This window comes from Drosophila willistoni (assembly GCF_018902025.1).
Source record: "Drosophila willistoni isolate 14030-0811.24 chromosome 2R unlocalized genomic scaffold, UCI_dwil_1.1 Seg167, whole genome shotgun sequence".
Taxonomy (NCBI): domain Eukaryota; kingdom Metazoa; phylum Arthropoda; class Insecta; order Diptera; family Drosophilidae; genus Drosophila; species Drosophila willistoni.
Window position 1 is genome coordinate 8,093,477 of NW_025814050.1, and position 23,596 is coordinate 8,117,072.

The 23,596-nt window shown below is 34.7% G+C and overlaps 3 protein-coding genes across 4 annotated transcripts in view; 1 reads left to right on the forward strand and 2 right to left on the reverse strand.

Annotated features, from left to right (window-relative positions):
- Positions 1-382: 382 nt before the first annotated feature.
- Positions 383-1,328, reverse strand: LOC6644408 (YEATS domain-containing protein 4). Its single transcript, XM_002066986.4, has 2 exons — positions 734-1,328; positions 383-676 (listed from the first exon to the last, which is right to left on the reverse strand). The coding sequence occupies exons 1-2, from the start codon at positions 1,257-1,259 to the stop codon at positions 519-521; spliced, it is 684 nt and encodes a 227-aa protein (XP_002067022.2). The 5' UTR covers positions 1,260-1,328; the 3' UTR covers positions 383-518.
- Positions 1,329-1,412: 84 nt separating this feature from the next.
- LOC6644409 (DNA-directed RNA polymerase I subunit RPA43) lies at positions 1,413-2,697 on the forward strand. Its single transcript, XM_002066987.3, has 2 exons — positions 1,413-2,031; positions 2,093-2,697. The coding sequence occupies exons 1-2, from the start codon at positions 1,492-1,494 to the stop codon at positions 2,291-2,293; spliced, it is 741 nt and encodes a 246-aa protein (XP_002067023.1). The 5' UTR covers positions 1,413-1,491; the 3' UTR covers positions 2,294-2,697.
- A 546-nt stretch (positions 2,698-3,243) lies between these two features.
- The window catches only part of LOC6644143, a 38,424-nt gene continuing 18,071 nt past the window's right edge, over positions 3,244-23,596 (reverse strand). The window contains exons 1-13 of one of the 2 annotated variants that reach the window (XM_023176760.2): positions 16,620-16,657; positions 15,213-16,207; positions 9,659-9,891; positions 8,890-9,285; positions 8,631-8,826; positions 6,867-6,968; positions 6,594-6,789; positions 6,345-6,533; positions 6,136-6,278; positions 5,723-6,063; positions 5,505-5,660; positions 5,277-5,438; positions 3,244-4,658 (exon numbers count right to left, since the gene is read on the reverse strand). In XM_023176760.2, the coding sequence (XP_023032528.1) occupies positions 3,646-4,658; positions 5,277-5,438; positions 5,505-5,660; positions 5,723-6,063; positions 6,136-6,278; positions 6,345-6,533; positions 6,594-6,789; positions 6,867-6,968; positions 8,631-8,826; positions 8,890-9,285; positions 9,659-9,891; positions 15,213-15,922 (3,837 nt within the window). In that variant the 5' untranslated portion in view covers positions 15,923-16,207; positions 16,620-16,657 and the 3' untranslated portion in view covers positions 3,244-3,645. Of the gene's footprint in view, positions 4,659-5,276; positions 5,439-5,504; positions 5,661-5,722; positions 6,064-6,135; positions 6,279-6,344; positions 6,534-6,593; positions 6,790-6,866; positions 6,969-8,630; positions 8,827-8,889; positions 9,286-9,658; positions 9,892-15,212; positions 16,208-16,619; positions 16,658-23,596 lie in introns of those variants that run through there. The other variant, XM_002066988.4, reaches the window with a different exon arrangement.

The window sequence follows — 23,596 nt, forward strand, 5'->3', positions numbered from 1 at the left end:
AGTTCGGTACCTGCTTCTGTTGATCGGAACTGGTTCCATCAAGGTACATGATCATGTGCGGGTGTCTACAGTGTAAACTCGCATAAAAGGATGAAGCGGGATAAAACTATAAAATTATGTTGTCGTTTCCAAATAGTCTACAAACCAGCTAGAAAGCAATTAATGAATTTGAATAATAATTTAATAGGAATATAATTCATTAACTTATGAAAAATCGACTCTAAATGGAAGTTTAATCATTGCTATAAACGCATAGTACTTGTAAATTTGCTTTAAAAATTAAACCAAAAGTATAAGAACTCATTCTAAATGGAGTCGGAAATGAAGTCAATATACTATATACATATTAAAGTTTCAGAAAGTGAGGTACAAACTACAATGATTAAGTTATAGGAGATTTCTGTAATTTGTTGTACGAAATAGTTAAATCAATTATATATTATATGTATTTTGAAATTGGACATTCTTATTTTAGAATCAGTTCTTAAGTAGCAGTACTTAAATATGTAAATGGGGGATTACGCGGGCGGCTTTTGCACCTTGGCCAATTCGACTTTAAATTTCGAAATCGTTTCTCGAGCCAATTTTAGTTTGTCTTTTAAACTAACTATCTCGCCTTTGACCTTTTGTTTAACATTTACAATATTGTCCAGTGTTTTAATCTTTTTTTCCTCAACTGAAATAAAGAAATATATTAAAATCATGAATGGCTATATAGTCAAATTTTAATTACAATCTGTATCATGGCTAGACACTCCATTGGCACTCTGTTCGGATAACTGCAGATAATGCTGCATAACTTGGGTGGGCTCTTGGAACACAATCTCTTCATATGATTCCGATACTAGGCCTTTTTTCGTATCCATGGTGGTGGATGAAGTAAGCTCGCCATCGACTACAGGCGATTGGAATAGCTTGAGAATGTGATAGCATGTCACCGGTCGCTCGGATTGATCATTAAAGTAGATTTTGATGACCACTTCGAATTCACCCCATCCGGTCTCCGTGATTTCGTAGGGTGGCTTTACCACAATCCTATTGGGATTAGCGTAGCTCTCGTGAAGTTTAAAGTGCACCTTTTTCACATATATCGACATGTCCTCGTTGAAATAGGGCTTCAAATATACTTTCCATTGATGTGTATGTCCATCTTCCTCCCGTTTTTTTCCAAACGAGCGGGCAATGTTGCCATAAACAATAGGCTTGACGATAGTTACGCCCTTGAGCCGACCACCAGAATCTGTTCCAAATTCAGCCATTTTCGGAGAATAACTATTTTTTTATTTATTGTTGCAAATAATATCAAATTTGAACAAATTTGCAAAAAATAACAAAAACATTAAGCCATTGCTGCCAGATTCCAAATTGCTATCGATAAGTCAGGGCTGTACAATCATGATGAATACGGCCACACTGAATTTAATCGATATACGATTGCCCAACTCATGTGGTTGTTAATTTTGGAAATACTTAATTTCTTCTGATTTATAAATGGCAAAGATCCTGCAGAAGTATACAAAATTCTCCTCAAAGGAGCTTGAACAGTATGCAGCCAATACAGAGTCCTGTGTGCGTTGTATCAACACCGATATGCATCTCTCAATGGGTCCCTATGGGATGGCCAGTTTTAAAAGTGCCCTACACGAGCTCCTCATCCGCACAAAGGTGGGCATTTACAATGCCAATCTACAAGGAATTGTGCTGGGAATCAAGAATATAAAGGTTTTGGGTCACACTGCAGCCTTGCGGTCAGATGATCCTACACTTCATTTGCTTATCAATGCGGACTTTTATGTGTTTCGCCCTGTGGCTGGTGCAGTTCTTAATGGTGTGGTTCGGCACATATCCAAGCATCAGGTTAGCGCCGTTATATACAGAGTCTTTAACACAACCATTCGGTTCACCAACAAGAAACAGACTCGAGAAGGTATAACAATGGATCAAGATATCAAGTTTCGCATCAAAGATTTTGATATTAGTAATGTCATGCCTTATATAGAGGGTGAATTGTTACTGGAGGAAGAGCAACAGGTGAGTTCTTTATTAACTTTATTTAAATATTTCTATGTAACTATATTTTTTGAATTCCTAGAATAAATCTATCAAGTTTGACATCGACGAACCCGAGGAGGATAACAAACTAAATGTGGAATTAGATGCTATTTTAGAATTAATTAAAACCGAACCCATCCCAGAATCACCCAAAAAGAAGCAGACAACCAAGCGGAAAAAGGACGAAGCTGAAGGACCAAAATTAAAAAAAGTCAAACAAATAAAAGTGGAACCTGTCTAATTTTCAAATCAAATCAACTGAAATTTTTGAAATCTGCAGTACAAGTTTTATAAAATGTAAAGCATTTTATAAGACAAAAGGGAACCATTTGGAACTGTTTGAATTCCTATATTGTTAATTCCAAATGCGTAAGAAATATCTTGAAAGTATGGGAACATTATTTTTTTTCGTCATTAATAAGTGGAGATATCCACTTTATAAAAGATGTCCTAAAAAACATCTTCAAACTTCAACATTTTTCTAATGTTTTAATATTCTGACTTCCATTAAATTAATGTATATATGTATGTATGTACATTATAAGTAGTTTAAAACATTAAATCTCAAATAAATCACTTTACTTATTTGTAGACACATTATTGTCATGTCAGTACTTGGAAAGTAAAGTCATCGTTGGTAAATAACTCTTTAACAAATTGCAAAATCTCAAAAAATACTTTTCAGTAACCTATACGAACTGCATAGAAATTGTATTTGGGTTGAATTTATAGGAATTTATCATTGTCTAGGCAAATAATATTAAGCAGTCAAGTAATCTGATACAAATTTTGGGATGCTATATAGCAAGGTGCTCCGGACATGGAGGTCTAAATTAGTTAATTAGTCTCAGCAATTAGCTCTGGTCTAGACTTACCATCAGAGGGGATTCGTTTTGGTTGCCTACGTGTGATATTTGAAACCAAACTAATTAAAATCGCCAGTTTGGAATGTTTTTTTGGTTTTGTTTTTTTTTATTACATATGTATTTCATACAAATAGAGTCAATATTTTACAATACATTAAATACAATATTGTTTATTATAGTACTTAGTTTTTTTTATTATTATTCGTTTTTTGTTTGTTTGGTTTTTTAGTTTCTCATTTTGTTTTGGTTTTTTATAAATAATTAAAAGCTTGTCACATATAAGTATATATTTATTTATTTTTGATTTCGCTAATTATTAAATAACAAGCAAATGCAATACGAGATCCTAAAATAAACTATACACACATATAACATATAATTATTTAGTTATAGGGATTTTCTAGGCATGTGGGGCAGGTGAAAAAACAACAAATAACAATTTTTTTGGGCGGGTTAAGGAAAAGGTAAGGAAAATCAATGCTACATATAATATATACCACTACAAGGAACATTTACATAATGTACAAACATACATACATAATTATATAATGATTTTATTTCCCCACTTTAATTTTGTTGCATTGTCTATAAAGGGTTGGAGTGAGGAATTGAAATTAGGAAGAATACTAAATCAAACGAGTATATATCAGGTTGGGGGAGGGGCAGAAATAGATAGTTTAGTACTATATTTAGGTATATACGAGTAGAGTTGGGAGGGTATATTAGGTTAGACAGAGATTTCCTGAATATGTACACGTTTTTTGCCTCCACTAGTCCCTGAACTTGGTACCGTGCCACCGCCAGAGGTGGTCTGACGCAGGATTCCAGTCTGCTGCTGGTGTTGCTGTTGCTGCTGCTGCTGTTGGGCAGCTAGAAAGGACCTGGGTGGTGGCGGTGGTTCAGGTATATCATCATCTCGCATTATATCAGCTTCACTTGTTACCCCCGCCTTAACGGCTTCTTCAATGGCCTTAAAAGACATTTGATCTGAGGATTGAACGGCATAATCGAATTGCTGTGGACTTGGAAACTGCATGCCGGGATCCAGTACAAATGATCCACGTTTACTGCTCAACCCCGATGTTGTCTCTATAACCGTCGGCAATGGATTATAAGTCACCATTTCTATGGGTTTCGTTTTCAGCAGATCTAAAGTGCTCGTCGAGCACGGTCCCCAGTTATCCATCATCAGAGATGTTTGTCCAGCACTAGATGTTGATGCTGGTGGCAATTCCACCAATAGTTTCTCCTCTTTCATTTGCTTGGTCTTCTCATCATAGCAACTGTATTCACCAAAGATAACGCCCACACCTGCCACGGCTCCACTGCCTCCCGATTTGCTATCAACTACCGCACCACTTAACGTATAGGCATCACTGCCATCGCCATTCAATTTAAGGACACTGGAATTCTTGCTCGTATCGCCTTCTTGTAATTCTTCCTTTGTCTTGGCATCCCGAGCACGTTTCTCCCTTTGGTGATAGATTCCGGCAAAGATCAGAACATTTAGGATCAATAAAAAGCAGCCAACTGCCACAGTGGCTATTAAGGCTGTGGTATAACTCTGAAACTGTTTGCCGCTCAAGCGACGCAGTAACTCAAGATTCCCTATAATTCCAGTGGATGCAGTGGCCAAATCCTTTTGATTTTCCAAGCGTGTTGTCTGACCAGTGCGATTGTCTTTAGGCGCTTGAGTGGTGGTCAATTCGGAGACGGACATAGCACCATCAATATTGCACTCTGCAAAGAATATGTAAACAGTTTTAGTCAAAAAGGTCGCAGAATGAAAATTTTGGAAACTTAAATACAGAAAGAGATACGAAAGGATCAAAAAACGAGTCCACCTAACTTATGTGCCTAAAGTTATGTGAGTAATACATAATAGAATAATAAACAAAGATGAAAAAGTTTTGAACATTAAGTTTGGGTAAAATTTGACTTTCTTAAATTTGATAGAATCTTGGCTATAAGCGAGGTAGAAGACAATTTTTGCAAGAAATATTAGAAACATATAGACACACACTTTTCATAGACACGCGCCTTATGGTATGCTCTGCTTATTTCATTTTACTTCATTTAGTTATAATTCTCAACTAGTCCTAGCATATTTTAAGTCCTCTTGGTTTGGTTCTTTTTTTCTATTATTTCTTTGTGTTAAATATATATGGATTCAGCGCTTAAATGAATTTGCAAAAATCAAAGGCCCTACCATTAAAGTTTAGTGCAGAACTCAAATCAATAGACAACCTGTTGCCCACATTATTTGAGCTGTCTATCATTTTGTAGTAAAAAGCAGAGGGATACATTTTAAGCCAGCTAATACCCAAGGTTCTCAAAGCATAATCAAAATTTTGGTACCTGTAGTGGTCACTCCCGTGGTTATTGCATTCACGGCCTGTGTGGCATTTGGACTATGATTCTTGGATGGAGCTGGTGGCGGAGTTGTCGTCCTCGTTGATTGTATGAGCAGAATATTATCATCATCCGCTGGTTTTATCTGCAGTTGAGGTCGAACAACTCCTACAAAATAAATAAATATTATAATGAAGTTGAGATTTTGGGAAGATCGTATGACGGAGTACCAACCTTCATAGAGATCTCTATTATTCATATCGTCCTGAAACTGATGATGCCGCATAGATTGGTCGTTAATGTTAAAATGGCGATGCAATTGGGGTATAAGATTTAGCCACATGGATAGCTTATGTCCTCTATAATGACTTTGTATATTGGCTTTGTTGCCTAGAGGAAAAACCAGTAAGAATGCATCTCAAAAAGAACAAAATCTTTAAAATTTGGCTTACCCAACTCTACATATAATTGATTGACCACATCGTAGGCATCCCAGAATGGTAATTCATCGCCATCGTAGCTGCCTGTGTCCCCACCATTGCCCAGGCCCAATTGGGTGAAAACTCCAGCTCCTGCATCGTTACTCCTCAATCGTCTTCTAACATAGCCTCGTTTCTCGTGCATGGCATTGCTGCGACGTTGATTATATAGAACAGCCAGGCTCATGGCTTCACTTGCTCCAGATGCATGGACTGTGGAACGTTTCTGTAGCTGATGTGAAGTCGCCACTGAAGCATCTCTGCTTAGACCCTGTTGAGGTAATGGAGCATTTGCCGTAGATTGGTTGGGATTTCTACAAATACAAAATAATCACTCTATTAATTTACCGAACTCAGTTGTCTTTAACTCTCTTCGACATTCTTACCCAGTTTTGGCAAAATTGGATAGATAACGCAGCATAAGCCGACCAATTTGATGCTCTTGTGTTGTATAATTATGTGGAAAAAGCGGTGAAACGGGTAGACCTAACCAAAATGGGACATCTTCACCGCGTACTGAGCCAGTTCTCTAAATAACATTAAAAATAAAATAGAATTAATTGGTAAATCCATTAATGGTTTATATTTAACCCACCTGTGGATATTCTTCTTCGATCGTTTTATGCTTAAAATGCAAAAAATATGTTCGACCACCACGCAAACTATGCATATACCCTAACTTAATCAATGGCGATGCTGTATGACCATCACTTAGAAATTGTAAAGTAGCATCGCGGGAACTCAAAGGATTGCGTATGGCCTTCTCCCAGTCGGTGTACTCATTCTATTTGTAAGAGATTGGAGTTAATAAAGTTAAGTATATATATTTTAAGTATTAACCCACCTTTAAGACGGCAAATATCTCATTCAAATGATAATGGAAATTATTGCGCACAAAAGTGCGTAAAATGCGATCACGTCGCGTTTCATTAAAACCAAATTCCAAGTCTTGGGCACTCAAGTCCAGATAGGATTCCACAGATGTAAGGCAGAAGATGAGGTCACGTTTCGGAAAGTTTGCATATTCAATTCCTGAAGTACTGTATGACACAATGACAATGAGTTTTTAGATTATCATCAAAGTTGTGAAACATTTTGTAAATTGCTCTTTACTTACCTAACAATAGCTGAGCCCATGGGTAGAGTGGTGCTACCCATGGGATTGGCACCAGGCGATATGACAGTTCCATCCACGAATGGTGCAAAACCCACCAGGAAACTGAATTGGAAATTAATTGAGAATAATAAATAAAGTAAGATAAATTTTAAGACTGAGAAATGGCTAATATTGGAAATTAGTGGTGGACAAAAAATTAATACAGGACCGTGATTAACACCTCTAAACTATTATAAGAGACCTAATGAACTTAAATCGGCCTATGTAATCTTTAGTAAGTTAAATAAATCAAATGTTTGCACTTTATGTAAATATTTGTAACAAAACTCATGAATCATTTTGGCCCATAAACAGAACGACAAGTTTCTTTGTCTTACTTAGGACTTGGTTAAGAAAAGTGAGAAAAGTAAGAACCGCAGCTTAAGATACTTATAAAGTTTTAAGGCCGTAATATTTTCGAAAATGTTTTCTAAAAAGTTTTTTAATCATAAATTAAATGTGCTATAAACAGACTTTAAAGTTTAAACTGTCTTGATTAGAAACTTTTCGCGCATATTTGGTGCAATTTGGTTATTTCGAAAATTCTTCTTTGCAGGCACATTGAAACTAACCCGATGGCCAACTTTCTTAAAAAGAACCCGACTTTAACAAGTTGTGAATTTCTAAATTTTGAAAAGATTGAATTGATGAACTCTAGTAGCAAAAAAGTAGAGTTTTATTTCAGGAAGAGTATTGTTCCATGAAAAGAATTCACTAGAATTGGAAGTTCCATCTGTTTAATTAGAAAATTATATCAATATTATACTTTAAATATCATAAACGGGTCAAATTTACGGATCTATACTTTTCTGAACTCTTTCTTTATTATTGACTTGAAAACTCAACTATTAATTGTTTTTTTTTTTTTTTTCCTGTTTTGTGTGCTTCTAGTCTTAATTATATTAAATAATAATTAATGATAATATGGACTAAAAAAAATGAAATTATCAGTAATCTTAAGTAAATATTGGGAGATCTAGTTTATAATAAGGTTTTAACAAAGGATAATTTCCTCACAGCTTTAAGTATTTCTTTGTGAAAACAAATGAGTTCTAAGAAGAATATTTGAACAATCATCAACAATCAACAAACATTTTGCTTTAACTTCCATTAAATAGACTTGAGGCTATTACATGGGATTTAATTAAACAAAAACCGTGTGACATGTATTTAGCTCTTCAAATATGTGGTCAGCTCCTTGACAACCAGTAAGGACAATCTCTCTCATAACTAGATTATACCTGAGTAACTGCACAATTAGGAATGCACAACAGATTCATCAAATTACCAGAGGTAATTAGTGCATCAAGGTTTTTGGGACAGATAACATAGGTAAGTAGTAGTCGGAATTCAGTTGGCATTTTGGCTTGTAGCCAGCAGCAACAGACACATCCACTCACATATGTATGTAGGTACATTTTGACTAATCGACAATTGCTTTATTTCCAACAAAAATGTCTAGAAGCAATTGGTGAAATTCTATTGTGCAACTTAATGGTATGGGGGACTACATGGCACATGCCTTCGCATGAATGGCTTCCTATAAGTATATGTTTAAGTCACGTAGCAAGTTGAGGAAAGCAACGCCTATGTAGCAACTAGTAAAGGCTCTTAAGATAAGCTCAAGTCACGTTGCAAGTTAAAGAAAGTACGAAAAATATTGTCTTCCACCTTTCACTACCATCTGATGCCAGTTTTTTTTTATTTTTAAAGAGTTTTTCTTACCGTGGGTGATCAATTTTAACTGCCAGCAATTCAGCAACACTTTTTGTACGTAAACAGGGAGCTAGATCATCATAGAGCATATCACCATGACAGCCAGTCTGTTCGGCTACACGACGTTTCACAAACAAGGGATTCTTTTGTATGGCCCAAGGAGACAATGCCGATCCACTGATCAATACAGTGCGCTGTATAAGATCTAAAAAGAAATGAAAATTCATTGATTAATTCCCATTTATAATCATTTTTCTCCATTGCTTACCACTTGCCACTGGTGAGACAACCAATATATTGGCTAGCACAGCGCCCGTACCATAGCCCAATAGTGTGATACTCTGTGGATCACCACCGAATGCTGGTAAATTCTCTTTGAGCCAATGTAAACCGGCAACCAGATCCATTAAACCAAAATTACCCTGGGCACTCTCTTTGCCTCCAGTTTTAAGGAAACCAAAGATACCCAAGCGAAAATTGATTGTCACCACAATGACATTACCATGGGCTGCCAGTTCAGAGCCATCATAGGGATTACCCGAATTCCAGTCATACGATTCGCCATGTATAAAGACCACAGTCGATAGCTTTGGTGAACTATCTTCAGCGGAATCTTCAGCTGTTGTAGAATCGGTCTCCTGATTGGGTCTTTCGCTTGTGTAACCTATTGATTTTTTTGAGAAATATTCTTTTAGATTTGCAAACGATTTGAAGCATAGGCGGATATGAAGGTGTACAATTGGGCGAAATTTGCCCCCTAAAGTATGCAATAGACTTCCAAAAACATAGAATTCTCCTGTATAAACTTTGGCTACAAACTGTACTTTACTTTCGGGGATTCATTTTCCCGATTTGACATTCCAAGATCCGTAACTTATCTAAGGAATTGCTTTTAGGTGGTTTTATGGTCATCAGAGTTAGCAAGTCCGCAGCGCTTGCAGTATTTTCTAGTACCAACTGCAATGCACTACGGAATTGATAGCTACAATGCCTTGAATTTGGATTAAATTTCGTCAAATCTTAAGTTTTAAACTTACGTCTGAGGTGTTGCGTCTCATAGGGCACATAGATATTAAGATATAAACAGTCTTCCGATTGGTTCTTAAGCAGCGGCAATAATCGTCGCAGCTGGGCGAGTCGTGAGCGGGGTAACTCCAATAGAGCCTCTGGCCCATTTGGTGGTATGGGCACATTTTGCGGACAGACGGGTGAGAATCGATCCGCATTACGTACTGTTTTCCACGTTGATGGTGTTATTGGTGGCATAAATCTGCAAAAATAGCCAAGACAATTGTAGTAAATATATAACTTAATGTGGGTGTGAGTGTGTGTGTGTGTGAATTGTGGTGGAAAGGATTCGCCAGGCATAGAAACTAAGTACTGGCCATCAATCCAAAATTGGAAACAGCTTTTGATTAATTGTTCATTTTTATTGTTTCGCATTGAAATCCATCGATCAAAATGAAAGACATGAGAGCGAAAAATTTATATCTCTTCTCTTTGTGTGTGTGTGTGTGTGTGGGTTGACGATTTTCTATGTTGATTTTATGACACGATAATTGACGCGAAACGTTTTTATTGTTTTATCCCTCCGCTTGCACATCCATGATGGCCCATCAGAAGCTAAGGCTAACGCTTATGCCTTTGCCAACACAACAATGAACCGCATAAACAAAAAGCTCACATTTTGCGAACGAGCATAATTTTTCAGTTCTACGTGACTGTGGGTACCCGCACTCAAAACACTTAAATACACTCTCCCACACACACACACACACACACACCATCACACAGACCTAGTTTTCAAAGTTTTTCGCTTTGCCTGTACAGACAAAGGAGGAAATTAATAGTTTTTCGTGTGCAAGAAAAGTTTGAATTTAATAATTTATAAAAGAATATAACAAAATTTTTTGGTTGCCATTATTGTTTTTTGTTTTTGAATGGAGCAAGTTAACGAGCAAACCAAACTAAATGTTTTATTTTAAAATCAATTTAAGCATAGCATACTTTTTGGCATCACATTCAAACAATTGCTATTTTCATTTTCCAACATTCGTTATTCCTTAATTGATCAAACAAACTACTGATTGTTGCAAAAACAACCACAACTTTTCTAATCTGATTTTTATTGCTTTGAGAGTAATATAGAGATATTCATATCCTACTGCATAAAAGAACTTTAATTCCCGAGTTTTTTACAATCTTAAGGCCTTTTATTTTAATTCACAACTTCAATTTGTATGAATGACCTTTTATATTGTTATTGCATTAGAAAGCATTGATTATTTGCATTTGCAGTTATACAATATTTATGCATTAATGTTGTAAATAAATTCCAAATCTAATAATCTAAAGGGAAACATTTTTTGCATTAAATATTCTTAGTCAGAGTTCGTTTTACACACATTGATTGAATAACAAAAATTTCATATAAATTGAATTAATTAGTCAAACTTTGCAATTGATATGAATAAATTGTAAGTTAAGACGATTTAAATATACAAATGTGTTAAATCAAAATTCCCAAATCATTGCGATTTGCAATCTTCATTCCTTTGACAGAAATTTGATTCCCTTGTTAAATAATTTACAAGTTTCATAATAACGAATAGTCATATAATATGAGTAAATGAAAATAATTAATTAAGCGTAACAAAATACTTTAACAAAAGCATAAAAAATACATAGAGACAATCTAATTGAATTAAAATGGCAAAATAAAATTGTGAAATTCATGTCTAAATCCTTTAAAGCCTTGCGATGTGCATATATTTTCCATTTATAATTGACTAAAAATTTTTCCCTAACGTACATAAAGAAAAATATATATATCACTTGAATATATATATATGTATGTATGTACATATGTACCTCTAAATATTCATATACGTCAAACGTTTTAATGCTAAACAAATAAATGGTGACCACCTTAAAAAAAAAAAAACTTTATTTTTATATTTGTTTTTATCAACTAAAATAGATTTTAAATCTAAAACCACAGAACGGTCCCACAAGAAATTCACGTTTCATATTCTGGTTTTGTTTTCGTTGTCAATATTTTGTGAATTTTTGATTAGGAACTTTGGCGACACATGCGCTTGGCCGCAATGATTAATTAGCTTTTCCATCTCGGTCAACCGTATAAAAAATTCGTCAAATATCATTCACATTCACATGACCACACTGGAGCATAGCCAGGACCACATTGTGCTTTGACTGGACCAAAGGGGCCCTAAAAAAATAAAAGCAAAGCACACGTCTATTTGACCATTTGCCTTAGTAGGCGTTTATTTAGGTACACATAGGTATATTTACCCCCCTTAAGTATGCAATAGACATACGAAGAATTTCTTTTCTGTGTACTGTACTCAAGGTACTTCGAAATCTTGATGCATAATTTACGGGACAAACTGGATTTACACCTCTAGGTTTCTCTTTAAAATATTCTCAGTATCTCGGATATTTACATATGCCACTATGTATATTGGTAGAAACCAGTTTAACGATGTTAAAGATTAGAAATCATATTTTGAAAGATTTTAAACACACTCAATGTGAGAATGGATGATATAAGTAGTTGCGTATTAAAAAACAACGAACCGAATTCAATTGAAATGATTTCTAGTTATTTCCTATTCTTAATTAATTGTTAGAATTTGCTTAAAAGTCATCCATTTGTGGGAAAATATTTCAAAATTTTTTAGAGTCAAATTTTAGTAGTGTTTCAATGCGCTCCTGTTAGCAAGTCATGACCATTTCTAAGCTTTCCAACTCATTGGCATTTGATTAAGTCTTGTGGCAACGTTTTTGGCATCTGTTGCTGCATGATAATGAACCGCATTCATAAACAACTTCATTGACTTTTTCGGGATGGTATATGGGTGTGAATGTATATAGGAATGGGGCATGGCATGGGGCTGGTCTGTGTCGAATGGGAGGGGGGTGGGGTCTGTCATATGATGGGCATATACCATTTGCCACAGGAAGTAATTAAAGAACAATTTTCGTTCTTCGAAAAGTGTGGCCAAAACTGGAGTGTGGTAAAGAGTGGGTTAGGTTGAAGTACATCTCATCCAATCACATCATCAAACACACTTGTTGTTCATGCGTGTCACATAAAACTTCACTTCTTCGTCTTCGTATTTTGGGGAAGAAAATTTTCTATACTATACTCAAGTACCTACTATTCCCTTGCTTCTGCCGCTGCTGCTAGCACTTTTGCCTGGGAAAGGACGAAACTTTTGTAATATTCCGCAAACTTGGGTTTTTCGGGGGAAACCAACTCGTTTGCCATTTAATGGCATCAAATGCTTAAATGGCTTATCGAACTTTTGTGTGAGGCTCAAATGCAGAATGTGAGGTGACTGAGCGGCCTGTGTTAGGTAAGGTGTAAAGTGGAAGCAACTCTCACCTTGCCATTGTGTAAGTTAGGAAGGTGCAAATTTAATTGAGGTGAGAGAGGAGCAGAGGGATGAGGTCTATGGCAAAAGGTTGCTGAATATTTTATTTGAAAAGTGAGCGTGAACTGTTGGCACTAATTGTGTAATTTAGTTAGAATAACATGAAAAGCATTGGTTAACGCTGCAAACTCTCATTTGGCTAATTGAAACCATTTGTGGCAAAATATTTCACAATTTTCACAAAATAATTTGCTTGATTATTCATACAAAATGTGAATGTCTTTTTCTGTCTTTGATATCACCAAAAGTTTTAATAAATTCTTATCACTTAGAGTCTTAAGGTTTTGGAAAATGTGCCCCTCTACTTAGGCCGATCCATTTCTTTTTTCTATATTTAAAATTTGACAACTATATTTAATTAATTAATTACGTCAAATTTTATAAATTGTATGAGAGGATTCTGAATTTAAAGATTCCACTGTGTTAGCTTAAATAATATAAAATAAATAAGTTAAAAGTTGTATGTTAATTTTTAGATTTAAGAGGCATAGAGTTAAGCTGTTTGAATTTTTCTAGTTTGTCCAACAGACGATTTCGGCTATAAAGAAAGAAGTACTAAAATTTTAAGTTAATCCTTAAGAAAGTCTTAAACTTATATAATATGTTTACGAATATTAATTGTTGAGGAATGTCTGGATAAAATACTATTTAAATTAGCAATTTATTTTTATCTTTGGCATCTTTTTGTTGAGAAAATTGTTAGTGAAAAAATAATTGAATCATTAAAATGTTTGACTTGGAAAATTTATAAATTTTTGGGCCGACGACTATGAAGATTTACTAGTTTGGCGTAAGGACAGCAGAAACAAGTAGAAAATGATTCGAAATATTGAAATTTTGGGGGGGTATCCAGGACTCCCCTTCTGGATCCGTCTATGAATTTTTTTTTGTTTAATTGTGAATTTCATTTCAAATATTTGAACGGAAATTAACAATTTTCGTTTGTCTAAATATTGTCTATAATTATTTTATATAAATATGAACTAAGTGGTGTAATAAAATTTTGTTTTAAATTTACTTAGTTGTCAAATTGATGAAATTGAAATTGAAATTACAAATCATCTCCCACAATGTAGTCTTTAAATAAATAAATTTACTCGGCAATCAATTCTAATGTCATTTTAATATTAGTCATAATCATCACATCGAAATGCATGTATGTATTTGCTGTTTTTATATATATATGTATATATATTTATGCGGATATTTACATAAACATATATATATATAGGTATAGTTTTTTGTGCTTTGTAAAATTCAATTTTATTGCAAATATATATTTTTAATTAAAAATCACTTATTTATAGACACGGCATATCAATAACAATTTCATTTCGCACAAAAATCAAAACGGAAAAATTATTTTGCAAATATATAGTATATAGTTTGTATATGTAATTGATGTTGATTTTAGTTAAACAAAATGAAACAAAAACTAAAAGTTGCAGCAAACTTTTACTGTCTCTCTGGTGGAGTTCATTTAAATTTTAAATTCACCCAAAGTTGAGGGATAATTTTTGCTTTTCTTTGTGTTTAACAACAGAAAATTTCGCTTTTTCCTTTTTTTTTTTCTTTCGGATGCCGCATATTTAATAAGTTTGGATCCCAAATTGTCGCAAACTTTGGGTAATTGTTAATTGTAAAATAAGTTGTGGATTAATTCCAAGTAGCACTTTGGCTTCATTACAAAATCTACTGCTGCTACTGCTGATGATGCTGATGTTGCGGCTGCTGGGAACCTTAAATCCTAAAAATAATGTCCAGAGAGGCGTAAATACTTCCGCATGAGCTGGATAAGAGCAACAGCAGGATGGCACAGGAAGCAATGGGGACCGCACACACACACACACACACACAAACACACTCTCACACACTCATATATTTCATAAGAATAATTATTAAAATTGTTTTGCATAAAGTTGGTGGAGAAAACTTTTGCCCTGCCAAACGCAGAGTCACCCAAAAGATAGCGAGTGGAAACGAGAGAGAGAGTGAGAGAGAGATAACTCCCAAGATAGATGATGGCGCCAATGTGGTGACCCCGTCGTCGTACCTCCACACACACACACACACACACACACACCGTGAGTATTTATATATATACTCGTAATCTTTGTCACCAAGCACTCACCTGAGACTGCCCACCGGCGGCGAGGCGTATGGTATACCCAGAAATGCTTCCACCAATGGCGATGGCGTAGAGCGCACTACTATTCCCCGTAGTAGGCCGTATTTGGTTTTCACCGTGTTACTTCCACCCTGCAGGCACTGGCAACAATCCGGCCAGTGTGAGGATAGCAACAGCAAGAGCATTATCATCGTGCTAGGCGTCAGCTGGTGTCGCCAACAGGATTGTGGATGCGTGTATAGTTGATGTCGTCGCTTTGCTGATTGCCATTGATTGTGTTTGTCGTTCTCCTTCTCCTCCTCCTCCATCTCCTCGTTCTCCTCAACCTCATTTTCATCGTCATTTTCGTCTTCTTTATCGTCGTTGTTGTCGTTGATGTTAGTTTTTCTTTTGTGTGTTGAAGAAGAAATCTCTAGAAATCTTTTTAATGTTATCAGTCTTATAATGCAAATTCCCATCATCATAGTGCGGGCATCCGTTTCCGTATCCGCTATCACCTCCATTTCCATATCCACATCCACATTCCCATACGTATCCGCATCCGCATCCGTTTCATCTATTTCCGTTTCCGTTGTTGCCATTTGCTGCTGCACAATTGCAGCACAAATGTTTCTAATGTAACACATCAAGGAACCAAAGAGAAAATATATAGAGTAAATGTGTCGTTTTGTTTTTGGTTTTCGATTTGATTTTCGATTTAGATTTGTCATCATTATCAATTGGCTTCTATGCTCCTTTTCCGCTTGCCCAGTGCTGTGAGTTTTCTTTTTCGGTTTCGGTTTCTGTTTCTGGGTTTGGTTTCCTTTTTCATTTTCACAGCTGTAGTGCTCTGGGTTAACTTGTGCGGCACGTCTAGCACTGGCATGGTCATACCCTAATGCTTTGATTTCAAATATTATACACTGGACGTGGTCTCTATAATAAATGCACCTTCACGCCTTATCCTTGGTCTGCTGCTTGGATTGCTGCTTGGACTGCTGCTCCTGATGTGAAAATATCTGCAAAATGTGCAAGAAAAAATGAAATTGCGAATTAACTTTTAGTTGGCCAAAATGAAGTTACAGTCTTTAGTGTATACAGTGAGAGAAAAAGTTCGAAATAAACGAAAATTAAGCTCAAGCTGGGAAAATTCCGTTTCCGCATGGGTAACACAGTGCGTATGAGTTATAACACTTGAAAAGCAAATTGGAATTGTCCCAAACATCCAATGACTTTTCAAAAAATGTCTCTTTTTGTATTAAATATTTCTAATGCAACACGAAATTCTTTAACTCTTCTTCTTCTTCTTGCTTAAATATTTTAATTAAATTTTAATTCTACGTATATAAGCAAATAAATTTCGAATCTCATTAAATTGAAATTTTCAAAAGTGTAGAAATTCTAAACCTTGAAGATTATAAAAGATTTCACCTTTCACGTCACACACCGCATACGCACACACACACGCACACACATAGATAAACGTTCACGTACTTGCACACACACAGACGCAGTCCACCTTTCCGCTGGCAAGTTCTGGTCTTAACTGTGCAACGCATCAGAGCGTGGCATCCTTAAATAGCTTTTGGTCAATGCATCCGGGCGCCGGTTTGTTTCGTTCATGTACCCGTAAATGTGGGCCTAACCTGGCAACGACCCATTCAACCACCCCTGCCACCCACTTTGTACTACCTGTGTTTTTTGCTGGTCCAGGTGCAAAACTGTTGCCTGTCTGCCTGATTTCTTTTTTCCATTTCTAGTAATTTTTTTCTTCTTTGCCCTGCCTTTTATGCGAAATAAGGTGATGCTGAGAGGAAGAAAATGAGCAGATCAGAGTTCTAAGCATGGAGGTTTGAATCAGTTTGAACTAACTAGTGCAAAGAACTTCATTAACTATTCATTTATGTGCTTAGCTGATAATAAGAGCTGCCCTATGGTGATGCCTTAAATGTTGTGTAAAGAAAAAAGAAACAAAACCCTTCGGCTCAGATTTTTAGTTGCTACGGAAGAAGTTTAGAATGAGAGGAAGTATAATTGAAGCTGCTAATGACGATAAAACTTTTTATCGCAGAGCGTATTTTGAATTGGGATTTGCAAATTGCCATAGCTATAAGAAGAAGACTTATTTCGAAATCATATTCTGCCGCAGAATTTGTTATATTAGTTTATATGCTTGACTACCAATAAGTCGTATGAGTAATATATTATTTTCATAAATCATGTGATATAAAAAATTACTTTTTCTTCAGACTCGCGACAATTTAAAATGAGACAATCGAAAATTTCAAACATTTTTGTATCTACGTTTCAATTTCAAATATGTGGGCCTGTTTATGTTACGGGAAAACCGGCCGTGGTCTTCACAAAACGCCAAAAAAAAAGAATAGCACAAAATATTGTTCGTTTTCATAAACCACCAAAAGATAGCCAAAGAGCAACAAATTTTTTGAAAAATGTCAAAATATTCCACAAGCAACTCGAAAAGCAAACCTGATGACAGGTGGGTGGAAAGGGTATGATACCCACTCCACGCCAGGGATTTCCTGAGGGCCCATGTGAGAAAATATCAGAATGTAATGTAACGCAAACAGAATGTTTTGACAAAAGAAAAAAGTATATATGCAACCATTTTAAAACATGTACCTTTCAAAATTCATATTGTGCCATTGTCCATTAAAGATGTCGGCATGAGTTTACTTTAGCATTAGAGACTAAATAGTCAGGTTTGTTTGTGTTTAAGTTTTGCCTATTACTAAAGACGTTTAATATATTTAGCTGGCATTATTGTTGCTTTGTTTTGCAGTGTCTCTTATTAGACACCTCTTTTTTGACGACAACTTTGTTCTACTACTTTTTTCCACAAAGTAATTTGCTCAATTAACGAATAAAGTTTAATGTAATTTGTTCGCTTTTTGTCTCCATTCTACTAACACAACAGGTGTTCCATATTAATAGGTGCAGTTAGAAAGACAATTAAAGTTACTTCCTTTTTTACCGCATGTGATAAGAACAACTCCCATTGACCATCTCAATTGGTGCTAATTGATTAGCACATTAAGGTCCCATTTCCATTTTTCACTAAATACATGAAAGATTTTAGTGTAGAAAGAGAAGACTCTTAATCGATCATTGGGTGACAGAGATTTTAATTGCAAAAATAGAATGGGAAATAAGTCATAATCGATCTTAATCAAAGGGATAGCTTATCTCGCTAAATGACTCTTCCATACTTAATAGTTTTTTAAGGACTGCCTCTCATTAGCGTCATCAACTTTATATTAAATTCCTGGAGTTGAAAAATAAAGTGTTATGAAATATTTAAAGATTGATTTTCATCTTTTGTAAAAACATTTTCAAAAATGAAAATGCAATTTTCGCTCAGTTTAAATAGATTCATTTTTAATAGACTGATGACCCATTGGTATTTTTGCTTTGATACCTTTTTGTTTTGGTAACCCTTTGACAATTTGCGTAACCCAAATTACCATATCATTTCCATCACATTACAATGCTAATCCTGCGAAATTAAACTGCTTTTGTTAACGCATATGATGAGATTTTTCCCAGTCACATGAGTGTGTGCGTGTCCGTGTGCGTGTGTATGTGTGCGAGAGGGTTTTTGGGCCCAAAGTGTAAATCTGTCAACCTTTTAGGTGTTAATTTAATGCACTGCCCACTTCAGTTCTACCCTGCCCTGCCCTTAAATGTTGTGTGCTGTATTGTCCTGGCTTGTAATTTGCCATTTAAAACAACAACAACAACAGCGAAAAAGAGGAGGAAAAAAAAACCAGAAAACCAAAAAGCAAAACAAAACCGGGAAGACATAACAAATGATATGAACTGCTCTAAGCCCTTGTGGGGCTCATTAACAATTGTTGTACCAGCATTTTGTTTCCTGCTTGCTGCTTTTTGGCCACATTACATTACCAAGAGTGGATGGCCTGTTTTGGAGTGAGTGGTGATATATATCTTTTGCTCTAAGCAGAGAGTTGTTTAAATCGCATGTATATACCATACTTTGTATAAGTATATATGTATGTAGCATGTCTAAAGCTAAACAATTGACAGAAATAAAACAATGTCGAGACGAGACGAGAGACGTTGAAGCTAAAATAAACATACAATTTCACTAAATTGCAGCCATAAAACTAAAGTTTAACTATGGACCAGGGAGAGCTCTGACATTTTTCTATAGTAAACAGAGGAATCAGGGCAACTTTTTTGGGGTTTTGTGTATGTGTGTATGCTTTGTGTGTAACTGTGTGCGTGTTGACAACCAAAATGTCGGCACGTTTTTAACGGGAATTCTCCATTTTTTTTTTTTATTTTTCGTCTTCTTGTGCCATCTCTTTTATTCTACTTTACGTTGCAAATACTGTGAGTCATGTGCATGAAGGAAATTCTAAAATATTTCGAAATAAATTTCAACTTTTAAATTAACTAAAAGCTTAAAAAGACATTCTTCAGAGAAAACGAAAATAGGAATTACTTACACACACACGCACATAAAAAGAGCTAGATATATATATTTTTGGTTTAACTATTTGATAGAAAAATTAAAGTAGACATGGTAGAAGAACTGCATGTTTCCGGTATGATAAATATTTACATTTTTCCTTGGCAAATGTCTTTCAAAGCTATGCGTTTTGCACTACACCCCCTCAAATACCACTTCGTCTCGCACTCTGCCCCGGCCCGTTTCCTTTTTTTTTATGAAAAATCTGTAAAGACCGATAAAATTGCATATTTTTGCATGAAAGGCATTCAGCCTGAGGGGATAGGAAGTTGTCTATGACTACAAGAGACGAAGACACGCAGACATTTATCCCATAGACCCATACCCATGCCATCTAATTCCATTTCCATACATTCATTCACACAGTCACACACACACTCAGAGCAGATGAAATGGAAATGGGAAGTGCAAGGGACACACACGCACACACGCACACACACATATGGCAGGATGGCAGAAGGATGAAGCAGAAACTGCCTGAATATGGTTGGAAATCATAGCAAAAGCAAACAGGAAATGTTGCGTTCTTGCCGCTCAGTGCAATTCGCCAACTTCAACTTGATGCCAAGAAGAAGAAGAAAAAAAATGCGGAAAAAAATATTAAAATAGAAAAAAGAAGAAGAAGGTGTAACCATAGAAGCAAATCACACACAAAAGGAAATACATAAGAAAATAAGAAAAGAGAATAAATGTCATACAAGGTGTCGAATTATTGATATCCAGTTAATCAAAAATCTTCTATTAAAAATAAAAAGATGTTTTTTTTGAAGTAAAAAAATTATTATAAGCTCAGCATTTAAATGAAGTGAGAGAATCAATATTATAATGAGAGTAAATTGTACCAAATCATATAATATAAAATAATTAAAAAACATATTCAAATACAGTTCACAATTTTTAATCCAGGGAATGATTTATGACTTTCCCGAACATTTTTCTGATAAATTTCACTTATTGTAGCCTCCTAAGCAAACATTTTCTAGCCAATTTAGCCAAACAAATAAATAATATATTTATGGCCTTTTTAGTTGAAACTTAATGACATGGTTTATTTTTCTTATAAAGTATTATTATAACAATTAATTATAATAAATAAATAAATTAGAAATAAGAAAATTAATCTTAAAAAAGTTTCTTCGAACCAAAACTCACGACTGTTAGGCAGCTTTTCAAATAGTGAATGTGAAAAAATCCTTTGAAGATATAGAAATAAATATTTATATATGGTGTAATCTCATCCAATATAAGATAGTAATTTCATATCTCTGATAAACCCTTTTACGCATTTTACAGGGTATTTATGAAATCGTGAAACGGGCTAAAGAAAACTGCAACACAATCTCAGGTCTTATGCGTTTTTTTTTTGCTGCCATTTCCTCCTTAACTTGGGGGAACTTTTTGCATTAAAATCGAAATCAAAGTTGCAAAAGCATTAAAATTGTTGCATTTTACAATTTGCAATTGCGAAAAGAACGCCAATGTGTATGAGGGACAGAGAGAGAGAGAGAGAGTGAGAGATAAAGGGTGGGAGAGGGGTAGGAACAAAGTAGGACAGAGATGTGAGTTTGTTGGGTACAAAAAAAAAAAAAAGAATGAAGGAGATAAGGAGCGTTGGTATGGCAAAAATGAAAATGCCGAGACAAGGATGTTGATGGCAATTGTTGTCATTGGTTGCGGATTTTCACATTGAATTCTTTTGATAACAGTTTTCCCTTTCTTCTGTTCGTTTTTTCATTCATTTTGCTTCTTTTGACTTCTTTTTTCTTTTTTTAATAAGTTTGCGATGAATTTCAGGATATGTATGTACATGAAATTGCTGTGTAATTCATTTGAGGTCAACAATGGAACGAGAGATGGGGCAATAAAAATAACGAAACAACAACAAATTGCTTGCATATGAATGCATTACACACATACATCCATATATAGATACATATATATGTACATGAATCAAGGATTTATATATAAGTAAGAATAGGACTAAGAGCTATCCCTTTTGCTTTTGTTAATATTAAAACATAGTTCAAGGAAAAGCAAAATGCAATGCAATATATTTGGTTTACTGAAGCATTCAATTGATTTTTCTTTTCCCCAAAATAGTACAACAAAAAACAAAAAAACTTGCTGCAGAAATTTTGCCAACGGCAAAGGAACAGAGACCCGTATTTATTTATTGAATAACAAGCAATGAGGAAGTTTCTTTATTTCATCTTTGACTATTTTTGTAAGGGGCAAAACAAAGGAAACAGCAGGAAAACATGGCAAATAAATTCAATAACGTAGAAAGCACATGAGAATTTAATCACTTTTATATATTTGAAAGAGACTTTATTAGAAAACAGTTAAATTCGCATTCTCTTGCAAAATAAATTGACAGGCTTAAATTTCATTGGAAAACCTTTTGCCCCTTTTCATAAAATGTTCCTTTTGCCAACAATCCTTTTGCCAAGCTCACTTGTCGTAAAAGAGACTCTCCGTTTGCTAAAGTACTTAACTTAAGGCAAATTTGATCAAATTAGATAGATTTATATTAAGACGTCTCGGTAGAGCTAATAAGGTATAAGATAATGCCCATTATAATGAGTGTCAAGGAACCCATTGGGTTAACAGCAGACATTGGTGAAGACATTGAAGTAGTTCAGCTTGAATTGCTAACAGGTCTTGTGATTTTTTCATAAAATTTACAATTTAAATTAAATATAACTCATATAACCAATTTGAATTTAGTTTCAAAATAAATTGCTCTCGTCACGTTTTTCTTCTCTGAGGAATAACTCTGAATAGTTGTGGCTTAAATGTTTTCTATTCTTAGTATATGCAACGTCATCCTCATTTGTTAGTCGTGAAACCATTGTAAATAGTAAAATCAGAGTAAATAAACTCTTATTTATAGTTTGTCGTCTTTAGTCTTTAAGCTTTTAATTGTCATTTTCATGACGTAATCAAGCCAGCTTAGATAAATTTTTGAAGTCTTAATCGGCTTCGACCGCAGATGACTATAGTTAGTTTGATTGAGTTTGTTTTTTGTTTTTTTTCCACAATCGTTACAGGATAAGCCACTAGCCAGTATTGTGGATTTAGTATGTCTCCACTGAACCACCGACTAGGTGTAGGAATATATGAGTATATATGTACGTATGTATGTATGTAGACCTCAAAAATATATATATATTTATATATATTTCCAAAAAAAAAAAAGTGGAAATCTGAAAAGTATGTCCGATTCCATAATTTATAAAAAACTAATGTAACGATATTCTTGATTTTTTCTTTCTCTTTGCACATCAATATTTTTGTACGACAATAACTGGATATGGGTATTTCCGGAAAAAGGTCAACCACAGGACCTAAACTTAAAGTACCAAAGATCTGGGTATTTTTTATTATACATTAGTAAGAAATGTTCCAATTGTATATTTTTGGATAGAAATAGTGAAAAACAGTTCACATGTACAAAATATTTGTAAGAGAAGTTGAGTTTGTGTGTATAGTGAACTTGCTACGTTTATAAGGGATTACTTTTGAGTGACTGCAGTTTTTTCTCAACAGATAAAAACAGGAGGCCCAAAATTTTTATTACGATTGATACTACTCTAAAAGTACTTTAAAAAGTTAGTTAAGTAAGAACTTGAATTTCAAAATCTTTTAAATTCGATCATTTTTGTGGAAACATAACCTGAAGTTGAAGGAATTTCGCAATATCCTATATATAAGTATCTATATCAAAAAGGATTTAACATCTTATTTAATATACTGTTAGTTCTCTTTGGAAATATGTTAAAATTTTTTCCTTATTTTTGATCTTCTATGTGTATAAATTCCCTTAATAGATTTAAAACAAGTCTGCATCCTATTTAAGTCCAATAACCCAAAACCTAAATAAAACTTATAT

Bases quoted from the DNA above. Each gene is read 5' to 3' on its own strand.
- LOC6644408 (XM_002066986.4), bottom strand. From the start codon at position 1,259: ATGGCTGAATTTGGAACAGATTCTGGTGGTCGGCTCAAGGGCGTAACT. The intron at 677-733 runs GTAATTAAAATT...TCTTTATTTCAG, and splicing joins GTCTAGCCATGATACAGATT to TTGAGGAAAAAAAGATTAAA.
- LOC6644409 (XM_002066987.3), top strand. From the start codon at position 1,492: ATGGCAAAGATCCTGCAGAAGTATACAAAATTCTCCTCAAAGGAGCTT. The intron at 2,032-2,092 runs GTGAGTTCTTTA...TTGAATTCCTAG, and splicing joins TACTGGAGGAAGAGCAACAG to AATAAATCTATCAAGTTTGA.